Below are 26,389 nucleotides of genomic sequence, written 5' to 3' on the forward strand. Positions count from 1 at the left end.
GGTTAGCAAAATTTATCTGTGTTTTCTAAATCTTAAGCCTGCATACATTCTGGAGATGTGTTATAAATCCCAATGCTGTCAAAAAGCAAAACCACCCCTAAAGACGATGCAAACCAGCATAAGTGCTTGATAAAAATTTCTTGTCTGATTTACTAATTGGTCAGTCCGTATGTAGCAGATTAAGTATGCATGCACATTGCTTCAGAGAGCAATCTTCTTCATATTTCATAGAAACCAGTTAGCCAGTATAGAAAAACCTTCTTTTTCTATGGTTAGTGTTCCCCTGTTGGTGATTTTTCATTCAGGTAAAGACTTTAAGAGAATGAATGAATGAATGAATGCACCCCCCCCCACCAAAGGCATCGAAAGATGCACAAGTAATTTGAGGGCAAAACTAGATAGAACTAAATGTCATATAACACTCAACATTAAAAGCATGAAAGAGAAAGTCATTCTATTATAAAAAGAAACATACCTCCAAATGACTTGAAAATTATATAAATTATGATGAGAATACTACAAGTTAAATGGTAACATGCTAGTGGAAAATAAAAAAAAATGCAAAGAATTGCGTGTGTCAGGCAATGTTTTAAGAACTTTGTATGATTTACCTCATTTAAGCATCTCAACCACCCTATGAGGGAGCTTCTATTATTATCCCCATTTTAGAGATAAGGAAAGAGAATTATAGATAACTTATATCATCTGCCCATCACCATAGTATTATGTAAAAACAACCCTGGTACTTCAGGGGTTGAATGCATCAAAAATCCAAATTTTCACTCACATCAACATCCAAATGAGTCATCAGTGGATGTTTGCTGTTCAGCCTCCCTTCAGTTTAGGACTATTGGCACAAGGTTCTCTGGGTCTTCTGCTGGCTTCTTTGCATCTAGAGGGCTGGCAAGTAGAGAGTAGGAGAGTGTCAAAATGCTCTAGAGCCCAGGTCAAAAAGTGGCACACACTAATTTCGCATATGTTGCATTATCTAGGTGCCAGATACATCATTCCAACATAATGTAAGTCAACTGGGAAAATTAATCTTTTTATTTGCTCAGGAAGAGGAAACAGGATTGGTGAACATTAGCTGTTTTTTTTTTCCCCACACTCACATAGCCTGAAATTAATAAAACCAGGGTTGGAACTTAGGTATTCTAGCTTTAGCGCTTAAGGCTTTATTTATAGTATTCTACCATGATTTAGAAAAAAAGAACAAGTAGTGAAAGAGATGTAAGATTTAGCATGAAATAATTTTCTATCCTTCTAGAATCTCTGCTACTATTTATTAATAATACAAATCCAGAAATCTATTTCTAAGTTAAAGAATGGCTTAGGAGCTTAGTGCCTCAAAGTTGCCCATTACTTGTAAGGTGTTCACTTGCATTTGATAAGGAAGATATATTCACATTTTTATAATCTCCTCTACAACTTCAAAAAAAAAAAGGCATAGAAAAGATTCCTTAAATACCATAGAATGGAGTGAGTCCGTGTTAGGAGAGTCCTCATCAGTTGAATTGAGTTTGATTCCTGAAATAATAGCTCTCTCCATTCATTAAAAAAAGACACTTTTCTTTTATGATAATGCTAAGAAATACAGATCAAATACCATGTTATATATCTGGATTCAGACTTGCATATTTCATCACCTTAGATGCTGGTAGTCTTCCTACTTTAACCAAAGATCCAAATCAATGATAATGTTACATGAATCAATGACCACACTTCAGAGCACTCTATGAAGACAGATAATTCAAGTACAGAATTTCTGTTCTACCCAAATAAGCTTTCTAACAAAATTAATCTGATGCATTTTTAATTATCTACTTAAGCATTATAGTGTTGCATGTAATTAAGCATAAATGGTAAGCAGCTCAAGTAGATTACATTACAGTAATTAGTATTGCTTTCCCAGAGTTAAGCCAAATTTTAAATTTTAGTTTTCATTTTGTTAGTTCTTCATAATTCTTCATGGCGTTAGAAGAATCACCATTTACCATTTCATCTGATAAAATGCTTTCAATCTCTTTGCACATGCATGAGTTCTCAAAGAGGATAAATTTGATGAACGACAAACTGAGTTGCCCTTGTCTCTTGCTTTTTTCAACCACTAGATCCCACCTAACACTCAAAACCATGTGTGAGGTCTGATCTTTCATACCCAGTTTTTCCCCAATTTCTCTCATTTTTTCTCAATTTTCCTCATCATTATCCCCATGCTGGTAACAATTTTCAGCAGGCATATTCCAGATATTTAAAGTTTGGAGAGAGCAGAAAGATGAAACCAATGGCCTGTGGATTTTGTACTTTGAATTGTGAGGGCAAACAAGGAATTGGCCTCAAAAATTATATGGAAAAAAATAATACATTTAAGGTACTGAGCTAACATGCCTGCCTTAAGGTACCAGACTAAATAAATTCAGTCAAACCTCTATCTTTATTCTCTTTATTTCATAATATATTTAATTCTTTTCTAGGAGAAACCTTTCCTATTTCCTCTTTCTGCCCCAATTCCTTACTACTACATTTATCTCTATTCTCTGTCCCACTGAAATCTTTTTTAAATGTCTTAATTGACCCTATTAGAAAGCCCAATATATGTTTTAGTATTCATCTAATATTCCCCAGGGATTTAACATTTATTGTTATCCTTACTTCCATGAACTCTTCTTCCACCTTAGATTTTGTCAAGTTTTTCAGCTTCTCCCGTATATAAATTTGATAATTTCTTGGGTCTTTTTGTTGATGGTTCTTCTTCTGCTTGCCTTTCACATATAAAAATCTCTGAGGTTTATTTGTATTACAAATATTTCTTACAAGGGATGATTCTCTCCTTTTTTAGGCTTTAATTTCCTACTTTATGTTTATGACTTCCAGAGCTACATCCTAGTCGAACTTGTCTTCTTAGATACACTCAAATTCTCAAGTCTCTCCTGGCCTTTCTTGTCAATATTTGAAACTAAACAGTCAAAGACAAACTTACTATTTTCCCTCAAACTGTGGTCCTCCTGTTATTCTTGATTCATTTTATTGGTACTATTAACTTATTGTCATTTTGCTTTCATCAAGTGTTTGGCCATCCATTCACATAAAGCTTCATAGTCTTAATTTGTGCCTTTGCATGTCTAGGCCTTCAGGTAGCTTTTCAGGATATTTCACTCATGTTTTGCCATGCTATTAGGTACTATCAAACACTTCTGTCCTCAATTATTAACAATGACTCTCATTATCAAAACTAAAAAGTCTACTTAATTTAAGAATTAATCCACTTTGACTTGGCCCCAAACAAGAATGCTAGGCCCATTTCCTACCACTACAAACGCTATGGTTCAGCCACGTAGTTATTTATCATTGTATTTCTTGTATGCTTTCCTGTCTTTTCATTTATTTTTGCATATTGTCTGCTTTATCTGGGATGCACTTCCATAAATTTTGTTCACTGAACACTTCTTATCTTTTAAATTTCAGCTTAAATTAAACTTTTCTCACAACTATTTTCCATATTATCTATGCTCATTTCCAGTCCCTGGAGGATTCCCTCTCTTCCTAGCTCATGTCACTTGTATTTTTATTTAGCATTTCTTATTTTCTGCTTTTAATTATATTGTTGTTTACATTGTTTTCCTTCCCACCTAACCCCACCCACTTCCACACTCATGTTGTAATTCCTTAATTTGTCTAAAGTAATGTTGCATGTGTAGAACCCCAGCAGAGTGCTTAGCATTGAGTAGGTGCTTAATCAATGTTGAACTAAAGTAGCATATATATTCAAGGCAATTTTGGACTGATTCCACCATAATCAAACAAGATTTGACAACTCAATTACCTAATTTGAAGATGTAAATGAACTATCTTTAGGACCTAGTTTAATTTAATGGACTAGAAATGACACCTGGGAGTGTTAATCCTCATCCTAGAATTAAGCTATTTCATTGATTCATTCATCCTATAAAAATTATAAAACACTTTATCTATAGTGCACTACTAACCAAGAATGAAAAATAAAAATAAAATACACCATGTTCTAACCATCACTGTATTATACTTTGGGAACTAGAGGCAGTATTAAAAATATAGGCTCTGTAGGCAGACTGACTTTGTTTTGAAGGGCAGCTCTGTCATATATTTGCTGAATAATCTTGGATTAGTTATCAACCATCAGTTCCCTTATCTGTAAAATGTAAATTACAATAATATCTGGAGGTTTGACTGTTATAGGGTTTCAAAGAGATTGCATATTTAAAGAACTTGGTATATGTTCGGCTTATACTTTGTAGCTATAGATACTAGTGAGGGAAACTAACATGTAAATAGCTACCATAATGCAAAGCGAAAGTTCCATAATTTCCAAAGAACCATTCATTCCATATTTTCTATTAATAATGTGTTTTTACAAACCAAAATCCTGGTCTTTGTACATTACCTAAATATTAACATTGTATTAGCATATAATTAGCAACGACCCGAAACTCAAGCCTACAAATCAGATATAATTGATCTGCATATTGGTTGAATCTATGTCAAGGAAACAGAAATTGTTCTGGTATTTCAAGGGGAAAGAAATTTAGTATAAAGTATTGATTGTAACGGAGAAATGGAAATTAGAAGTTTAAGAGAGCACAACTAGCTTTCAAGTTATGGTACTGGTAGTTATGTTCCAACAAAGGGGCTGTGAAATAGGAGGAAAGTCAAGAGTGTGAGTTCTAGAAGCAATGCAATTAATGTGTATCAGGAAGTACTTAACTGTCAAATGCTGCTGATAGGTAAATAAGATGAGGACTGAAAGAAGGTCATTGCACTTATCAACTTCAAAGTCATCAAAGACATTTATGTAAGCAGTTTCTGTGGAGCAGTGTAAGTGAAAGTTCGATGGAGTGGGTTAAATATAGGAACAGAGAAAAGCAAGTGTATGTATATTTTTTGTAAGTTTTGTTACTAAGAGGAACAGAGGAATTTTGCAAAGGTGACTAGTAGAGGGAGTGAGGTCAAAGTTTTTTGGTTTTAAGTTGGGGAAAGAGAATGCTTGATGCTGAAAACAAGCTAGTACAGGGGTCAGAAAACTTTCTGTAAGGGGCTATGGTAAATACTTAGGCTTTGTGGGTCAGAGGTCTTTGAGACAACTAGTCACCTATGCCTTTGTAATGTTAAAACAGCCACAGGCAATATGTAAACAAATAGGCATGACTGTATTCTGTAAATTTTTAATTGTCAAAGAGAGACGGGCTCTTGTTTGATTAATATAAATTATTTAAAAATGATTATGAGAATAAGCAGAGAATGGCTGAAGTGATATCCTTGAGTAAGTGAGAGGGGATAGGATTTGTGCACAGGGATGGGAGGTAGGCTTTGATTATGAATTCAACCAAGTTTGAAAGGCAAGGACAGGAATATGCAGAGGTAGGTAAATGAGAAGAAAACTCTGTGGAAAATCTCCTTGATTGCTTCAGTTATCTCATAAAAAGTAGGAAGCAGGATCAAATTATGTGAGTGACCATTAGGAAAAAGATTTGGGGTATTAAGGGAAGATGCATGGAATAATTGCATGAAAGAGATGGAAAAATAATTTGGTTAAGAAAATATTTTAGATAGTGAAATAGCAAATTTTCTATTTAGAACGCTCTAGCTGTTCTTTTCCACATTGGAGCATTAAAATATTTTTATTACTATATATATATATATATATATATATATATATATATATATGTGTGTGTGTGTGTGTGTGTGTGTGTGTGTGTGTATTTTCTGAAGCACCAGCTAAACTTGTACCATTATCAACATATCTTGAATCATTTAATTTTAATCTTCAAAACCCTTATTTTTCTCCCCAGGAGAAGAGATTGTTGCAATCCATTAATACCTTCATTTTCAGACAGCAAAATCAGCCACACATTTTATCCATATATTTTTCTAGTTTAGCAAATTTTATTCCTGTTAGAAATTGTGCAATGAATATGCCTCTGTCACTTCATCTCTGTTTCATGCATTTATCATATTGAATTCTAATCTATTCTGAGGGTTTGCTAACTTTTGCTTCAATGATGTATTTGCTCTGAACGAGTTCAGATATAATGAAATATATTATGTCCAGTATTTGTCTAATATTTTGTCACCAATGAAAAATAAATTATTGAAATGGAATATATTCACATTGATTGCTATGAAGGTTACACATGGATTATAAATCAAAACAAGTCCTCAAAAGATAGAAAATCAATTGATATGTCAGATAAGAAATGTATAAATGTTGAAATTAACCACTGAGTTGACATTTTTCCTCTTGAAATAATTTAATTCACCAGAATTTGAAAAGATTTGTGACTTTGAACATACAAAATAAGCTAAAAGTGAAAGACTGAACAGATCTGAAATTTTGTTAACAATACTTCAAACAAATACAAGCCAACATATTTTAGAGGGAGTAGATATCATTTTTTTCTCTCAGCCACTCACATAAATTTTCAAGGAGACCAATCAGAACTGTATTATTGTGGTTATGCCCTGAGAAATTTTAACAATATTTAAATTTAAATAGGACATATGTGTGCAGTTATATTAACATAGTGTCTCTGTTTTTCTTCTCCAGAACTATTACCCAATTGCCAGCTGTTGAATTGTCAGTATAAATGTGCAGTGGTCAGAAATAGTACAAGATGTTACTGTGAGGATGGATTTGAAGTAAAAGAAGATGGAAGAAGCTGTAGAGGTAAGTAGAATATTTGACTCTTTTTTTCCTTAGGAGAGGCTTAGTTAATGGACATTTTAAAAAGTATCTTTGAACACCTACCATGTGCTTCACACAGTGTTTAATTGTTTGTTTGTTTGTTTCTTGAGTTTTAAAAGATGATGCTCCCATATAAATCATACACATAAGCATACCAAATATGCATTTTCACCAATCAATTTTCAAATAGTATTGCAATAATGTCAAATATGGGGAATGTTAATGATGGGAAGTAGTTTAGGTTAACCATGAAAACACTGGATTTAACAGTCTTAACTTCCCAAATGTTTCCTGCTAGTTATACAGCTGCATTATAGTAGACATCTGCTATGAACTGAGTTCTGTTAATAATATCATGCAATATTATTTATATTTTTTTTCATTTTTTGCACTGGTAATTCTGGAAGTTGGCATTTTACCAACAGCAATAATGAACATAAAATATTTATGTATATTTTTAATGTAATAATTCTTCATTTTTTGAATGCTCTACAGCATATGTTTACTCTGAAATGACTCGCCTCGGCCATACTGAACAAGTTGCTTCTCCATTCTATTAACTTCTATTATATATATGCTAGAATATGTATATAAACCTGATATATCTGTAATATGAGTAATACATTATTTTATATGGTACTTAGAGTCTATATATACAAAACATAAAATATAGACTCTATATATAAAGTCAAAGAATATCTGCATTGCTAGAGCCACTAATAGACTATTTTACAAAGAAATTGGTGCTTTGCCAATTACTTTAAACCTTTGCTTTAATATTATCAGTTTTGCTTAGAAACAGAATCTTAAAGTTGAAAGAGTCCTCAGAGAGAATATTGTTCAAAATTCTAATGACAGAAGTGAGAAAAGCAAGACCCTGAGAAATTAAGTGACTTACTTAAGTCCTACACATCTTCTCAGTAATAGACTTGAGGCTAAAGCTCAGGTCTGCAGAGTTCACTTATTCTTGTCTTGAAGACGTTCCTCGCTTTTTAATGTACATCTGGGGCTTGAATTTTTCATTTGTTGCTTGTTTTCTGCATAATACAAATATTGTAGAAACACTTACTTTTAAGTGCTTGTCAAGCTCAGAGGCTATTTAATCTGACAATAGATGGACCAAACTAGTATATTTATTTGATTCACACTATTTTTAAACCAACATTTAAAAATCAGAAGATTGCATATAAAAGTTCAGACTTTCTGAAAAAAAAATCAGAAGATCTGGCAACATTAGACACCTTATAATCACAAAAGTCAACCAACCATATATGAATAGTACTTCTGCATGCATGCACACATACATGCAATTCCCAGTTCAAACCAGCTCTTTCCATTCACACAGGGAAGGCTAATATACCTACACAGCATCCTTACTCTTTTGCTGCAACTGAATCCTATAGGAATCGGGATTTTCAGCTCCTTCTGCATTGATCTCTTTTTCCCTAATCTCCTAATTAAATCCATAAAAGTAACGATAATCAATATCTTCTTTTGAACATTAGTAAGGAATTTCACATCAGCCAGTCTAGAAGGTCACTACTGAAAGAAGGGCTCTTTTTACTTTCTCTGCACTCCTGGATGGCCAGATTTGACCATCATTTATGCTCTCCTGAAGCTGTATTTCCAGGGTATTTTCTGTCCTTAGAGGGAAAAGAAAGGCAGCATTATAAATAATGACATGCCTATTCCTCTGCGGCCAATTTTCTGGAGTTACATGAATGTCATAGCAGTGCATTCTGGCTAAGAAAAACAACAACAAAAATCATGACTCATATTGCTCTCTGGATAGCATAATCATGTCAGAAAAACTAAAATAGGAATCAATAAAATTAAAGTTGAAAAATCTGTGAAAATGGAGGAGAATCATTTCTGCCATTAGGGGCTGGATTTTACCAAATGCAAGATTTAATTTCTTTCATAATCACTGTAAACTTAGCTTCAAAAACTATTCTTTTTATCTCCAAAGCAACTTACTTCAAACAAACTATCCACGAATGCAAGCTGTTATATGAAGCCAAAGAATTCTGAGAAAAGTGCAAATTAATGCCATACAAATGCACAGTTTCCCAATTTAAATGGCCCCTTAACTACTCAGGAATATTTTTGCTTTTCCTTAGTAAACTCTTTTCTTAGCTCAGTGTTCAGAGGGTGGGCTGAGTTCCCACCCTTTAATCATGTGTCTAGTCTTTCTGGTGTGGAGCCCCCATCCTGGCATTATCTAGTGGTCCCACCCTTAGTCACCTCATTGCCATAGACTAAGGTACATTCCAGAAGGGCTCCTAAATAACAAAAGACACTCCTATTGTTAAGAAAATTGCAAGAGCTTTAGGGATTCTGTGCCAGAAACTGAAGGTAAAGACCAAATACCTATTTTTATTATGCCGCTTATTCTTATTTTAGTATAGCACCATTCATTGCCATCTATCCAGTCTTCAAATGTCTCTTCGAGTTCTTAAACATTTCACTCCATTCTCTCTTCTCCATCTCTCCTACCACTGACTTAGTTCAAAATATAATGGGATTAAAATACAATTTTTGTGAATTTAGCACATAATTATTTTTCCAGGATCTCTTCTCTACATGCACCAATCCATTTTTATTTGTGTTTATTTAGTTTTAAAATATAAAGTTGATTATATAGCTCATCCTTAACGCTTTCCCAATGCCTATATATAATGTACAACCTTTTACTTTAGCATAAAAATAACTTCATTATCTGTCTCCAGAACTGCTTTCCAGTGCCATCTCTTATCCTTCCCCTTATCTGTCCTTATTCCACTTGACCCCTTATATTTCTTTCAAATCCCTACTATGTCATCTCAGTATCATGTCATATGCTATTTTAACTGGAATGCCCCTTTCCATCTTATCCCTTCTTATTGAATCTGAGAAAATCTAAATTATCCTTTAAATCCAAGTCAGGATGTAGCCTTCACTTAATATTCTCCCTCTAATTCCAAGCAGGTTGACTTCTCTGAGTTTCTATAATAACTATAGTATGCCTCTATTATAAGGCAATGCATAGAATTAAAATTATACTTCCCTAGACTTGTTTCACTTAGAGATAGGAACCATGTTTTATCAGTTTTTTGTTTCTTCAGGGATTAGTAAAGTACATGGTACACAGGACAAACTAAACATACATTTGTCCAAGTTATTACCTGACATATTTTTTATTTGCCTTGTTGGCTAAGAAGCATTAAGTATTTGCTGTTTATAGAGATTTGAATGAGATGCAGGAGGGAAGAGTAAAAGGACAGGGGGCATGTAAGAGAAGAAGTAGGAACGTAGATATTAAAATAAAATTTAAGATGAAATGTTTCCTTTCAACAAGTGCTTAATAGTTTCCTCTTTTTGATCAAGTGAAGGCTCAAAACTCTTAATATGTTTATTGAAAACCATGTTATCAGGCTAATTCTTTATAAAAATAATTTAAAGAGTCATCAACACTAGAACTATTCAACAGATATTCTGTGGAGTGCATTTTATGTTTTCGCAAAAATATCCAAGGACTTCTAGCCTTCATATTATCTTTTAAAATAAAAGATTTAAAATAAAATATTAGATATCTTTTAAAATAAAATAAAAGATCTAAATATTAGATATTATCTTTTAAAATGAAAGATTTAAAAGATTACATACGGTCTTGTATCTCTGTACTATCAAAGCAACATTGAATTTTGGCTTTCAGTTACTGTAGTTTTGAAAAGACTTATGGACTTGTGTCTTTCTTTCTGAAATTGTTTCCAAAATTTGAAAAAAAAAAACAAAGTTTCTTCAAGGAGAAGAAAAATGCCCAACAATAAATCTACTTAGAAGTGATTCTCATTTTCTTTGTAGATCACGATGAATGTGCTATTTATGGCACATGCAGCCAGACCTGCATAAATACACATGGATCCTATGCCTGCAGTTGTGTGGAAGGCTACATAATGCAGCCAGACAACAGATCTTGCAAAGCCAAAAATGGTAAGTTATCTTTTTTATTTTTTTGTCCTTCTAGAATTTCTTACTTCCTTTTTGTAGTTCCTTTTCACTGGAAATCTAGTACAGTAATATGCACTTGGAAGAAATAGATTTTTTTCTTCATTTTAGCTCAATGATCCATACCTAAAAATCCAGAGCAGTTATTTCAGTTGTCACCAATCAATACAAAACTCCTTCCACTACAGGAAGTTTCTAGTTTGAAAAACCTGTTCAAAAGAAATGGATTAATTGAATTATCCATCTCTCTCCTGGACTATGCAATAGATTCCTAACTGGTTTCTTTGAGATCTTGCTTTCCCACCAAAATCACACACAACATGAAAAGTGATCTACTAAAATATAAACCGAATCATGTCATTCTCTTGCTTAAAATCTCCCAATTACTTTCACTCCTCTTCAGAATAAAATCCAAACTTCTCACAAGACGTGTAAGGACCTAATGTTCTGGTATCATTTATCTTTCCCATCTCACTGATTGCTACTCTCTTTGTTCATCACACATCAACTTTGTGCTTCTTCAACTACATTGCTCTTATCTTGAAGTCTTTCCTTGCTGTTTTGTTTGCCTGCAATGCTTTTCCTTATGATATTCACATTCTTACCATTCAAGTCTTAGCTAACTTAACATTCAGAATGACCTTCACTAACCATTCTGCTTAATAGTATATACCCTCTCCATTGCTCTTATTTCCCAATTTTATTTATGCGTTTCTACTCAATCACTAGATGATTTTTCATTTTAATTTTCTTTATATCCCTACCATTTGAAATGAACTCATAAATATTTGCTTATCATCTGATTTCTCCAGAATAATGAAGTGTTATGAGAGTATTGAAACTTGTTAGTTTTGATTACTGTTATTTACTGAGTTCCGATCATATCCTGGAACACATAGGTACTCAATGAATATTTGTCAAAGCAAGGAAGGTAGGAGGGAAGGAAGGAAACAAAGAAAGAAAAGAAAAAGAAGGAAGAACTTTTCTTTTTGGTTAAAATTACTAATATCAACACTCCACTTTGAGTAAAATTTTTTAGTAAATTTTTTTTAGTAAATTCAAGTGTTTGAATTTCATGTTTCAAAACTGTTCCTTTTACCTGTCCCTGAGAATAAAGCCTATAGTTTCTACACAGCATTCAACCTACAGCAAATATTGATGATTTGTGAGTGAAATAGCATTGAGATGTGCTAGTAACAATAGGATAATGCTAGTAACAATAGGATAATTTTTCTGTGGGCTTGATTAAGAATAATACAAGGAAATTCACATCCTATTCTATCTAGCTTTTGACTTTACTCAAATCTGGTTTCAAAAAAAATCTGGTTTAATTTGATGAATGTTCAAATTATGATGTTTTGATAAATTAATGAATGTCCCCACCCCCCCTTTTTTTAAGATTTTATTTATTCACAAAAGACACAGAAAAGGCAGAGACACAGGCAGAGGGAGAAGCAAGCTCCATGAAGGGAACCTAACATGGGACTCCATCCCAGGTCCCCAGGATCACGCCCTGAGCTGAAGGCGGCTCTAAACTGCTGAGCCACTCAGGCTGCCCCCCACCCTCTTTTATTAGCGATTAGAAAATTAAGCATGGATGGGATTCTCTTTTCCGAAGCCAGATTGAGCAAAGCATTGGATTTTCTCAGTAAACTGCCATAGCCATCTCCCTTTAGAGCTTAACCTCATGCTATACTTTTAACAATTTCCCTGAGATAGTGTGTTCAATTATTTACAAATCATATATGTATACCAAATTAGAAAGAACTTCTTTTACTTCTTAGTTTACTTCTTTAAATTACTGACTTGGTTTATAGAGCCCTATTTATGTTTCAGGGGCAATCCTTGAGAAAAATTAAGTCAGGTTGCCTGTTCCTTTTCTCTACTACTGAGAGTTCTGATTTAAAATATTGATGGGCTAAATAAGTAGAAGGCTTGTCCTTTGCTGTTTATATTGATCCACACAATATTGCTGTGGCTATACAGGGACAGTGTAATGTGATAAACCCTATAGAGTGGTACTTCCTCTCTTTCTACACAGAGAAAGTATCTGCCAATAACAGAATGTAACCAGAGAGGGATGGTACATGATAATGTAATACTGCATCAAGGAGATTTAATGACTCTAGAATTGATAATGGAACATATGGGACACCTGGGCGGCTCAGCAGTTGAGTGTCTGCCTTCAGCTCAGGGCATGATCCCAGGATCCAGGGTCGAGTCCCATATCAGGCTCCCTGAGAGAACCCTACTTCTCCCTCTGCCTATGTCTCTTCCTCTCTCTCTCTCTGTGTGTTTCTCATGAATAAATAAATAAATCTTTAAAAAAAAAGATAATGGAACATATAAAAGCCTCCACCTCTTAGTCACTGGCTTGATGACAGTATTGGTCTACAGAGTTTAAAAATTACAGATTTTATGGAAATGTTCCTAGGCTTTGTAGTTTTAGAAAAATGAGTTGCTAGTAATATAGTAAAGGCACAAGTGTAGAAAATATACTTACTGATTCTAAAGGTCACATAGATATTTGAACCAATGTATTCATACAAATTCGAAAGGGAAACTATCAGCTTTGCTTTAGCTTTCTCAAATTGATAACAAATAAACCAGAAGATATTTTGGATTAGTTATATGTAAAATGTTACTTAACACATCAACCTTACATTTTGTGGCAATTTTTTCATACTTTGGTGTTGCCATAACTGATGGGTGCTAGGAAAATGTTTTAAATTCAATCACATTTATCTTAAAATTTTGCCAGTCTTCCTTTCCATTACCTGGCTGCTTAGATTGGCCCCTCTTTTTTCTTCCTCTACAATCGAACCCTACTGGACTCTAGAACCTAACTTTTTCTCCAAGTCAAGCCAGACTTCCAGGCATCTTAGAAGTTGGGTGCATCGAAAACTATGGGACGTTCAAATGGGCTGGCTCAGAACAGTGGATGTGTATAAAAGATCAATAGGCTGTAGAAAAACATATTTTAAAAAAAAAGGAATATCAAACTCAAAGGATACAATGAGAATCTAGAACTAGACTCAGGAGGGTTCTGCAAAGGCCTTACAAGAAGATAGATGAGAAAATAGAAAGATTCTTAGGAGAAATAGCCTTTTATGTGAAGGCAGAGAGAGTCAATTGGCCTGGAAGCGGCTTGTAAATTTCAGCACAGAATGATATTGTGGTCACTCCCCAATTGCTCACTCTAAAACTTGCCTCGGGATCTTGTTTTCAATATAATAACTGATAGTAATTAGGTAAATTAATTGATTAGATAAGTTAATTGATTATCCCTCATTTGTAACATAATTCTGAATCCAAGCAAAATTCACAAGCCTTAAGAGTACCTTTAAGAAATAATTCTAATAAGGGGGAGGGGATTTTCAAGCACTGTGGCAGGTGGGGGGAAGGAATTGATATTAGGCAGGAGGCCTTTTCATTCTTGTTAATTCATACAATGCAGACAAACTCTTTTCTTTTCTAGCCTTTGTAAGATTGACCTGACTACTGAAATGTAGAATCAATCATTCAGGGTTGGGAGGAACTCAAAAGTAATCTAGTCCAGTTATCATTTGATATCAAAATAAATAATTTTGAAATGGAAGAAAATTTACAATGTACATTTAAAAAAAATTTAATGAGTACTAGATCATACTGTGTAAGAGAATACATACTGGAATATGAATGTCATATTGGAGTGTTCATAACTGGAATGGGACACACATTAAAAGGTAGTGATTTTTTAATTAAACATTAGCGTTTGTCATTTGAAAAAATGTTTTATAAATAATCATTAGAATATCTATATGTATCCAGTAGAACTTCCTGTATATTCTTTATACTTTTTTTTTAGATTAGAGTTCTAAAGAGTTGTCATATCTTAAAATGAAGGGTTTTTTATTTAATTTGTCTTCTTTTAATTGATTTAGACCAATTTTGATGTAGAAATATTAAATATATGCACCCAGAGCTAACAGTGGGCTTTTGCAAAACCTGTAAAAATGAAAGTAATGGCCAAGAATGTCTAACTTACAAACTGTTGCCAGTTTTACTCCCGATAAATTCAGGCTCATTGAACTGTACTTTTTAGTCTCCTAACTACTTGCTGAAGGCAGGCACTTAACCCAGTTTACAATTCTGCAGGACCAGTAGGACTCTACTGATTGGACTAAAGCAGTCCTAGGATAAAGAGCACTAAATAATTACATGCTCATCAGTGTAGAGGCACTGCAATAAGTGGCACCATGAGAGAGAGTGTGTACCTCTTTGCCACGTAGCAACTATAGTAGTGAGAAAAGGGAGCCCATTAAATAACTTTAGGATTCTATTACAGTTTATACTGTGCTATTCACTGATTGGAATGATGGGGAGACCATTTAGGCAATGGTGTTAGAAATACAAATCATAATCCCTGTAATCGGTGGAAGCACAACCCTAGACAATGCTAGGGAGAATTTTCATACCACTCACTGTTATCTTTGCTGTAATTCTTAAAAAGAAAGAGAGAAAGGAAACAAAATACAATGTCCTATGGCTCCTACATGTAACCTCCAACTCTATTATTATCTAATGTATATTTTAAAGTTTTCTTTTAGAGGGCAGAGGAACCATTCATGGTTTTCTGCCAGGAGTGCTTCTGCTTGTAGCGAGAATAGGCAGATGCCTGTACAGAGAAGGAAGAGTTCTTTGTTTAGAGTATCAGAGTCTCCACAGCCCCTCGAAATGCTTGGAATTCAGTTATTGCAGTATAATTGCCTCCCTCTTTTTCTTTCTTTGTTAACAAAGCACTCTATATTAAAATGTGAGTATTCTTAGAATAGGTGACACAGTAAGTCTTAGTAACCTTGATAATTTATGAGACTAGTGGATCAGATCTGTTTCAGTATACCATCTGGCTAAGAATGGCTTCCTGCAGAATGAAAGGTGATTATGTCTTGACATATGAAGATTCACTATTCATAGTTTTTACTATTTTTAGGGAGTCCAAAGGTATAGTTTCTGAACAATTTGTCATTTTATTGAGACATAACTGAGAATGGCATTTGATGACATGATGGTATATGAGACTTTGGGGTAGGAGTGAGCTTAATGGACCATAACCATAGTAACCCAGATTTGTTGTTCTTTACTCAGACAACTATGCACGGAGGAAATTATAGACACTATGGCAAATAGTAAATGGCAGAGAAGTAGCTCAGTGTCTAGAACAGAATATGGAGTATGTGCTTGGTGAATGTTTTTTGTGTGTGTGTGTGTGTGTGTGTGTGTGTGTGTGTGCTTTAAGCAATTTTGTGAACGTTCAGGAAGCAGAATTAGGGGAGTGGGATTTTGAGTATTAATAAAAGAAATGTGAAAAGGCTGGAAGAGATTAAAAAACAGTGATTTTACTAGTTTCATCCTGTTATTCAGGGCTAATGATACCTTTGCCGTAGTATTGACATTGGAGTGGTTTGGGAAGATGTGCATAATCTCCACAAATGTGACCTCTCCCCCAAGGCCTTCCTCAGATAAACATGTAAACCTAGTGTGCTTACTATGCAGATATAGTTGCAGAACAAGCTACTGTGCCTGCAATTGAGCAGTATTGCCTAAGTCTCTGTCCTAGAAAAACACTAAAACTTTACAGGGTGCCTTTGAAAACCTAGCCCTGGCCATTGAATATATTTCTCTATTTCCTGGACTCTTCATATCCTACATCTTTTCTGGCTCTTTACTTAGTTGGAAATCACATTCCATGACAGAACAAGACAATGATTTCTGAAAGAATTTCCATTACTCAAATATCACATTTTTTTCCACCCAGACACTCTTAATGAGTATGCTGTGTTAAGATATTAAAGTACTCATGAATATTCTATGTGTGTTTTTCTGTTTTGTTTTTGTTTTTTAAAATTTATTATTATTATTTTTTACTAGAGGGCATTACTGTCACAGTCTAGTACCTTTCTTGACATCTTAAACAGAAAATGTAACCGTGGTGTCTTATGTGTCATGACACCTTTGATTTATCGAGAGTTTAGGAAAATATCAGACACAGAAAAAAAATGCATGTCTTCCATTTGCTTTACTAGTTAACATCATAGCTGCAATCTTGCTAAGGACTTCTTTGTATGGGTTTAAAGAATCATAGGGCCACATTTATGGGCTCTAGATTTGACAATTGATAAAATTTATTTTTATAACTGTATTTATTTATACCTATACAACATAGGTATAAATTTCTATCCTACTATTTTATTTTTTTGTAGAATAGCTATGGAACTATTAATTAAATTCTCAATTTAGAATAAGTGATGGGTCGTACATGTTCTCCAATTAACTCTCTTTTTTGTCTCAAAACTGGACGTATAATGAAAATAGAAAACAAATGAGGCACATTTAAATTCATAAAAATTACAAATTGTTTAATTTTAAGATGAGGCCAGGATGTACATATGTATGTAACTCCTCTATTACTTTGTTTGGGAAAAGTAGAAGTATATAGCTATTAAAATCCTCAGGGAAATAATAAAGCTGAGAAAAAGAGAATATTTTGTCCTTTCTAATAAGAAAAAAAAATCGGGAGTGCCTTCAAGGCATCCTCTGCATCAATAGCAATCAACAAAGAAATAACCACAGTTAGGGAATACCTCTCAGGCACTCCTCCCCCTAGAGTCCATACTAGTCCTTGACTTTGAGGACTGATATCCTGCCTATTCTCCTGAGTCAAGCCTTTTAGAGTTATTTTAGTCTTGAGAAAAGAAAATTTGTTGTATTGGTTGCATCTTTTGAATGTGTGTGACTATTTATTCTTAGCGCGAGGACTCACAGACCCTCCATCTGAGCTTTCCCTGACAGATAACACTTGCCAAATTATTAGATAAATTATATTTTAATAATCTTTAGAAGTTTAGAACAACATACCATCAAATTTCAAACAATATATCTAGTAAAGTAGCTCGAAGTTTGGTATAAAATCACTATTGAATACTTAGAACTAATTTGTCTTTTTAAAAGCAAAGTAGAAAATCAGTGTCTTAACTCTAGGTTGTATGTTTATATCCTTTGGCAACCCTGTCAGAAAACAGTGAAATACTGTTTTATAAGGGCTTTTTCCTTCCCTGCCTCCAGATAATGAATTTTCATATATCTACCTACTTTCTCCTTATTCTAACATTATGATTTTTATTTCATATTTACTTGAGAAAATAGAAGTAACCAAAAGAGTACTTTCTCACTCTGAACTTTATTAAACCTACCAATCTGTCTGAATCTAGAACTAAATGTTCCATCTTTGTCTCACTTGAATGGAAAAATACACTGCACTCTCATCTAAGGCCAATCCTTTTAATTGTGCATCAATTCCATCTTCTCTTGTCTATTCAAGAATTAGACTTGTGTAATTGCCTTATCTATTCCTTGAATCATCAGTATTTTGACTTCTGATGGATGATTTCCATAGGTCTACAAGCTTGTTGTCTTTACAAACAAAAACAACAAAAGACAAAACGACTTTCCTTAAACTTATAGTCCTCTTCAGCTACCCCTCCATTTTTCATTTCCCTGCATAGAGAAACTCACAAACTCACAGAAAGGATTTTCTACTTTCTCTACTTCCTCTCCTTCTGTTTTGAACCCACTTTACTTGGTCTTACATTCTTATGAGTCACTTACACCTCTACTGTCAGGGTTACCAGTGACGACCTGTTGCCTAATTACTCAGTTATCAATTCTTAGGACACAATTGATCCTTGTCTCCTCCTTGAAGACTCTCTTTTTTAGAGTAGTACATTTTAGAGTTTTCCTTAGCTGACTAGGAATTTTTTTTTTCTGTTTATTTTGCTTCATTATCCTCATTATTTTTGACGTGACCTCCTTCAGTTCTTTGGACAGCTCTTCCTTTATTGATTTCCTAAGTACTCTCATACTGTATCACAGCTTTAAAAATAGAGCCTCTTCCATGGTTTTATAAAACATCTAGAGACTGAGGCTCGTAAATTTCCATCATCAGCCCTGACTTCTCTGTTGAACACCAAACTCATTTGAATGTTAAACTCCAATTCAATATCTCGTCTGAAAATTTAACAGGAATATCAAACATTTTGTGTCCCAAAGTCTTGATTCTCTCCTCAGACAGTAGTATATGTCACCCTCCACCCAGTTGTTCAAGCCAAAAGATTGGAGTCATTCTTGACTCCATTATTTCTCTCAAACTGTTTGTTTCAAACTTTTAAGGCATTCTGAATTGGACTACTCTAAGAAGCAGCCTGCATCCCAATTTCTATCAATGCTTTATCTTTCTTCATAGAATTTATTAGTGCAAACAATATTAAATAGTATTTGTTTGCTTGTTGTCTGCTTTGTTCACTAAAATGTAGGCTCTCTGAAAACAGGGATTTTATAGTTTTGTTAACTGCTACATCCCTAGCATCTAGAGCAGTACCTGGCATAAGCTAGCCATGTTCAGAGAGATATTTGTTAAATGAATAAACATGAAAATAACTAAAACAGTCTTTTCTTTTTCGGGGACAAATTAAATGTGGCTTTTTTTTAATAGACTCGTTCTTTAAAACAAGAACTATTTATGAATAGGAGTTATTTAAATGCAATTTTAAAATGATCCAATATATGTTATGTTTTAGTGTCAATGATTAACAATTTATAACTTAGAAGGACATGTGTAGATTGAGAAAAAAAACAAAAACAAAAACACCTGTTTCTAGGGATGCCTGGGTAGCTCAGCAGTTGAGCCTCTGCCTTTGGCCCAGGGCATGTTCCTGGAGTCCTGGGATCGAGTCCCACATCAGGCTCCGTCCATGGAGCCTGCTTCTCTCTCTGCCTACGTCTCTGCCTCTCTCTCTGTGTGTGTCTCATGAATAAATAAATAAATAAATAAATAAATAAACAAACAAATAAATAAATAAAACTTTAAAAAAGTGTTTCTATAGCTAAAGTAGTTCTGATTTCCTATAATTAGAAAGATGATGAAGAGATTTGAAAGTAGCCACCTCTCAGTAACTTATGTTAATTGACATCCCTGGACCATCTGCTACTTCTAATATTAATGTAATAACCTAAAATTTGAATAAATTAACCTTTGAGCATTTGAAATTTACTAATATAACCCTTTAGTTATCAATTAAATGTCTTTCACTTCCCTGATTGAAAATCACTATGTTATTTATTTCATTTTACTTACTGAAACTAGAATACACTATCATTCTTAAGTGTGAAAATTCAGTGAAACACCTTTAGAAACGTTAGAGACTCCCTGTTCAAGCATTTTTCCATGTGTCATTCATTTATTGAATGCTGAACATGTGCCAAGTAAAGCCTTCCAGATAATAGGAGAAATACTTCCTTGCTCTGATAGACTAGTTCTTTAAGAAACAAAGAAATTGTGAGGGCTGGTCATTTGCAAAATGAAATGCTTTTTTGTGTACATAGTGCAATATTATTGACTTTAATTGTTTTGTAAAATTATCCTTATTCCTCAGAAACAGAATATCTCATTGATTTTCAATCACCACCTTTCAAATCAAAATATACTCTAAATGAAGATACTTGCATTCATTTCAGTAATAAAGTGTAAATAACAAAAAGTTAAAACTGTTTAGAAGTCTATCATTAATGCAGGTGAATAAGTAGTTTACCTGATGAGTTTTTATAATGCCAAAGACAAGATTACAAAACACAACACTATGTTAATAATATGCCAACACTAAATTCATCATCATCTCTTAGAACTGACTCTACTTTCTTTCCTGTTTCTTTTAATAACTTATCTTCCTCATCACCCAACACTAAAATTTCTGCATAATTTGGACTCCATATCCCTCCTTGTCTATAAAATTTAGAACTTCTACTTCATTACATGAATCCATCTCTACTGAGGAAGTCAAAAACACCTATTTTAGGTTTTTATTACCTATTTTCAAAGAAATTAAAATAGCATTTCTATATCAGTAATCCAGATATCCAATGCCAATGTCCCACAATTGTTTTTTTTTTTAATTTGCATTGCCTTTTTCTCAATTAAAAATAAGATTAAATAACAGTGTATATTCATACAATGGAGAACCTAATATGTTCTGAGTATTATCTGGGGCTTACATTTCTTCTGATGATGTCAGTTTCCAATAGGAATGTTGGCACACATGGCCATTCTTTCTTTTTGCACTGCATCAATGTAAACAGGAACAAAGCTACCTTTTCCTTTCCCCTAACTCCTTTCCAACGTCACTTCAGAGTGCTACCACCAATGCAATATGTATACAAGACTTTTACATATTTATTACCTTATTGTTGGATAGAATTATACTATAACACTTAAAAAAAGATTTTATTTATTTATTTATTTATTTATTTATTTATTTATTTGAGAGACCAGACAGACAGACAGAAAGAGCATACTAGTGGGGGTGGAGCAGAAGGAGAAGCAGACTCCCCACTGAGCAGGGAGCCCGACTGGGGCTTGACACCAGAACCCTGTGATCATGACCTGAGCTGGAGGCAGATGCTTCACTAACTGAGCCACCCAGGCACCCCAGAATTATACTATATACTACTTTAAAAGTAAAAGTGAAAACAATGTAAAAAGTTCAGTGGGAAATCCACCCATTATATTCTACTCACCCATATAGTATTCTAAGAATCATTTCCAGCTTTGATCTTAAAGCACAGTTTTGATCACATTATACTTTCTAAAATGTACACTGGTTTCTCATTACAACCCAAATTAAAAATAAGTTTATCACCTTGATGTTCAATAACCTGTTTATACAGTCTTTCCTTAAAATACTTTCTCACCTACTGTAAGCTCTGAGTTTGAATCCAGTTCTTTTCACTAAGCGGCAATGAGATCTTAAAGTTGCTTAAATTCTATGTAACTTCATTTTCTTATCTATAAAATGTGGTTAATATTAGCACCTGATTAATAATATGTTGTGAATAAACTAATAAATACAAAACATGCATTATAGTATCTGACTCCTAAGATATAGTCAAAAGGGGCTAGCTATGTTACTGTCATTATGAAGTATTTCACCATTCATATATACTCTACCCTCCAGAACACTGGAAACTGAGATCACTACTTTCCAACATATTCTAGTTTTTCCAATATCTATGCTTTCATCAAAACCACTTGTTCCACCTGCATTTGCATCCCTACATTTCAATACCCGTTCCTCCATGAAGGCAAAGCTGAGATCAAATGCCATTACCATTAAGGGATTTTTGACACTATTAAACAGATAATTGTTATTCTATTTGTGTTGCTGTAACAAAATATCACAGTCTGGGTGGTTTATGAACAATAAAAAATTAGTTCTCAGAGTTCCAGTGTCTAGGAGTCTGAGATCAGGATGCCAGGATGGTCTGGTGAGGACTACTGGGTCAAAGACCTACTGTATTCTTACATGGTGAAAGGGGCTAAGCATCTCTGTGGAGACTCCTTTAAAAGGTATTAATCCCATTCATGAAGGCTCCACCTTCATGACTTAAGTCTCTCTCAAAGGCCTCCCCCTTTAATACCATCACATTTGGTGGTTAGGATTTCAACATATGAATTTGGGGGGACATGAACATTCAGACCATAACAAGATATAGCTAACCATTCTTTGAAACACAATCCACTATCTATCTTTTAGAAAAGGTGTCAAACTTGACTTAAAAAATATAGACCTTTGTATATACATCTTAATCTTTCTGCTAGATTATATTTTTCTTGAAGGCATATGTTTTACTGATCTCCTTCAGATTCTAGTTGGGTACCTTAGACCTATAAATACTAAATAATAAAATAAACATACAATAAACAAAGCGTTTTCATTCAAATAATAGTTTATCATAAATACATTGTGACAGTAAAAGTAGTGCTAAGATAAATTATAGCAGAGTTATAGCAATATGCATTTTTTTACTTAGCTCAATACTTATTTTTTTAAAAGATTTTATTTATTTATTCATGAGGGACACAGAGAGACAGGCAGAGACACGACAGAGGAAGAAGCAGGCTCCCCACAGGGAACCCAATGTGGGACTCGATCCTAGATTCCAGGATCCTTCCCTGAGCTGAAGGTAGATGCTCAACTGCTGAGCAGTTTTTTTTTTTTTTTACATTTTTTAAAATACATTGTCTTACTCTGACTCTTCATTTTATATATTTTACATGTGAGTCATTATTTAACTCTTATCCAGTTGAACCTGAGACTCTTTTTGTCTTTTGTTTTTTCATCTTTGATTCAACACTGAACTTAATTCACTGGAGATAAATGATCTTTGACTCAACACTGAACTTCATTCAGTGGAGATAAATGTTCAGAATTATGGGGAAATTAGAACACAATGTAACTAATTAATAAACATGTGCATATATATATTCATGTATATACATTTGTTCTAACAAATATTTATTAGGCTTATATTTATTTGTAAATACCTGAATCCAAAATTCTAATCATGTAAAAAGAAAATAGCTGAACTAATATTCTTAGAATTGAATGGAAGAAAAAGTTTAAAGGAAATCTTAAAAATAAGTTTTATTCACACTGACAACACTCATTTAGCATCAGCCATCTGTCAAAATCATATTGTTTAAAGTATATACATATACATTTAGTATATTCTTGACTATGAGAGGATAAGGATATATTTGCAAGGATGTGGTTATAGTGGCTTAGAATTTAAATAGGCATTTTTATGAATCTAGTTAGATGAGCTTCTTTGTACTTCCAAGTTTCTCTTTTTAATTCACAGTTTCCTAATCAGTCTTCAAAAACTGTAGCACTGATTAATATAACATATATGATAGGAAAAATATTTTCAGATCATAGAGAGCATAAATACACATCTTCCTAACTGTTAGGGGGAGAAAATACCTATTTTTAATGCTGTTGACATATGGTGAATGGTGAAGAAGATGAGGACAATTTTCCTCCCCCAGCATGACTCGATTGACAGCCTGTTGGGGAGGTTTACTCAAGCTGAGTCTTCATTCCCTAAGTTAGAATATTCATTGAATGCTTTCTTATGCTTTGAACTCTTCTATATGGAAAGTTAGAATTTATTACTTCTAAGTGTTGATATAGGTATTCCTTTGACTAAAGTCTTATAATGTACTTTCCAACTATCCCTTTGGGAAGACTGTCCACTGGCTCTAAACATGACATTTTTTAAAGAACATCATGTTTATTCTGGTCAGATTTTTATCCTCATTACCCAAGCTAATGGTACTCTTTCATTGACATGTAGAAACTCAAGGTAATGATGCACACTGGAAATCAGACATAGTTGAGGTTGAGGCAAATTATCTATGCAGGCTTTCATGAAGTAGAACAACAACAACAACAACAACAACAAAAAAGGTTTATATCCTTAGCCTGATTATTTTTGTGGATTCTTGTGTTTCTCAGGCTTCTTCCTACCCCCATAAGTAGGCCTTATGTTATTTGTGTATTATCATAGTTAATAATTATCTTAGACTCATAAGTATTATTTCAGTGAAGCATATTATAGCTAACAAGTATCTTTCTTCCAGTATGTCATGTGAATTTTGTGTCATTATCAAATCTAACTACATCCAATTGTGAAGCATCTGACTTTAATTTTCTCTTTATCAGAAGGTATAAAATCAGTAGTTCTAATGTTTTGTATTAGAAGAGTCAACTGGTTCACTCAAAAATCAACTACAAAAATCAAATAGATTGATCAGTTATGTCAAGTAAGCTTTGTATGTGTTGACCATTAATTCATTTTCATCTCATTTTCTAAGGGGAATCAGTGTTCCTTCATATTCTAGCCTCATTCCAAAGAATGCTTATTACATAAGTACATTTACTGACTAGTAACCAGTTACAAAATTATTGTCTATATCTGGACTTCTCATAAAGCTTGGAAGCAAAGAAGCTTTCAGTAGTGGTTCACTTTTTATGTGAGTCAATTTCACTAAAGATAGTTTCAATTGTCAAATGAAGACAGTAAGCACCAACAGCCTGACAGTATATCTTTGTTAACCTGATAACACAGCCATCTAATAAGATCCCTTCATAACCTGAGAAATCTATGATCCAGCAGGTTTCAGAAGTTCTAAGATCAACTCGAAAACAACAGAGCTAGGAGTGTTGAAAAGGGGCCAGATCTGGACTTCCAAATTAGGGAAAGGCGAAGGCAAGCATTACATAATTCAAGATGGCTTGAAGAAGTTAAGAGAGAAGCCTACTAGCTAACCAAGCTATGATGTGGTCCCTTGACAAGGTTACGTCAAGCAGAGATAATTCACAATTTTACAAATTCTTCTTAGAGAACTCTTTATCGTGGAAATGATCTCAGAGTTTTTGAGACTTCCTTTTGTTGAGCTAATTAATTTTATAATCTCATTGAGAATTTTTGTTGTTTGTTTTGATGTTTTTATTCAGTCAAAAGCTTCTAGTGTCTTTCTGAAGGTAGAGAATTTTATGCCTCAATTGGGTTAATTTCTTAGGGGATAAAAATCCAAATAATGTTCTGAGTAAAACACAAGGAATCTGATTTGTAGGGCTTGCAATTCTCACAAAGTAAAGGGGTTAGAGAAGTCTTCACCAGAAAGGTTACATTAAAATAATACCCGAAAGGAGTCAAGTAAGTCAGGCATTCTGATATATGGGGGTGATTACTCTAGGAGCAAGGAAGAGCCCCTGAGATGGAAGCTTATTTGGCTTGTTATTCAAGAAACAGTAAGAAGGGCAGGGTGTCTGGAGGGAGATGACAAGGGTGTGAGTAGTAAGAAGATAAAGGAAATGAGGTCAAACAGGTAATGGATATAGATTATAGAGGGCTTTAGCAGCCATTATAAAGGCTTTGATTTTTACTCTGATTGGAATGGGAGCCTTTTGAGGAAATGGGCAAAAGAGTGACTTGATTGACACTAACATTTTACAGGTATAACTCTGCCTATTGTGTTGAGATAGAGTAAAGAGGAGGAGGACACTGATGAAAGCAGAGAAACCAGTTAGAAGGCTCTTGGAATGATCTAGTTGACAGATGATGGCAGCTTGGAGCCGATTGGTAGTAATAATCACTGACAAGAGGCAGGATTACTGATATGTTTGGCATCAGAATCAAGAGTACTTACTGATACTTTGTATGTAGCACAGAAAAAAAGAGGAATCTAAGATTTCCAAATTTTTCTTATATCCTAATTAGCAAAAAATCTACTCTGATTATGACTGTGTAGCTAACCTCTTTCAATATTAATTTTACATGAAATTTTACTGTTACCTTTAAATCTTAACAGGTATTGAAATTCATCAAAAACTCACTAATACTAACACAAGCAAAGATGAATTATTCTAAAAAATGATATTGAGCAAGTCTCTTTTACCTCTACAATCTTACTTTCCTGGCTGTAGAGAAGGAACATGGAAAGAAATGGCTCAGTAATCATAATCTAGGCATTACGGGAATGTGAGTTGGTCAAGGAGTCAGTATGGCTGAAGTTACAGGTGCTGTTTGTATGGGCCTATAGGCTTTGCATGTTCCATTCCAGAAAATCCATTTCTGTTTCATACATCCACCTCAAAAAAGCATGCCCTTGTTCACAAGGGAAGACTATAAAACTATATGGAGGGATCCCTGGGTGGCGCAGCAGTTTGGCGCCTGCCTTTGGCCCAGGGCACGATCCTGGAGACCCGGGATCGAATCCCACGTCGGGCTCCCGGTGCATGGAGCCTG

At 34.0% G+C, this 26,389-nt stretch overlaps 1 protein-coding gene across 1 annotated transcript in view; it reads left to right on the top strand.

The window, feature by feature from the left end:
- The window catches only part of LOC129514645 (low-density lipoprotein receptor-related protein 1B), a 1,831,349-nt gene that overhangs the window by 833,877 nt on the left and 971,083 nt on the right, over positions 1 to 26,389 (top strand). Inside the window, exons 4-5 of the mRNA XM_055333402.1 lie at positions 6,581 to 6,700; positions 10,562 to 10,690. Coding sequence (XP_055189377.1) covers positions 6,581 to 6,700; positions 10,562 to 10,690 — 249 coding nt within the window. The remainder of the gene's footprint in view (positions 1 to 6,580; positions 6,701 to 10,561; positions 10,691 to 26,389) is intronic.

Source organism: Nyctereutes procyonoides, unplaced genomic scaffold, assembly GCF_905146905.1.
Source record: "Nyctereutes procyonoides isolate TBG_1078 unplaced genomic scaffold, NYPRO_anot_genome, whole genome shotgun sequence".
Lineage (NCBI taxonomy): Eukaryota > Metazoa > Chordata > Mammalia > Carnivora > Canidae > Nyctereutes > Nyctereutes procyonoides.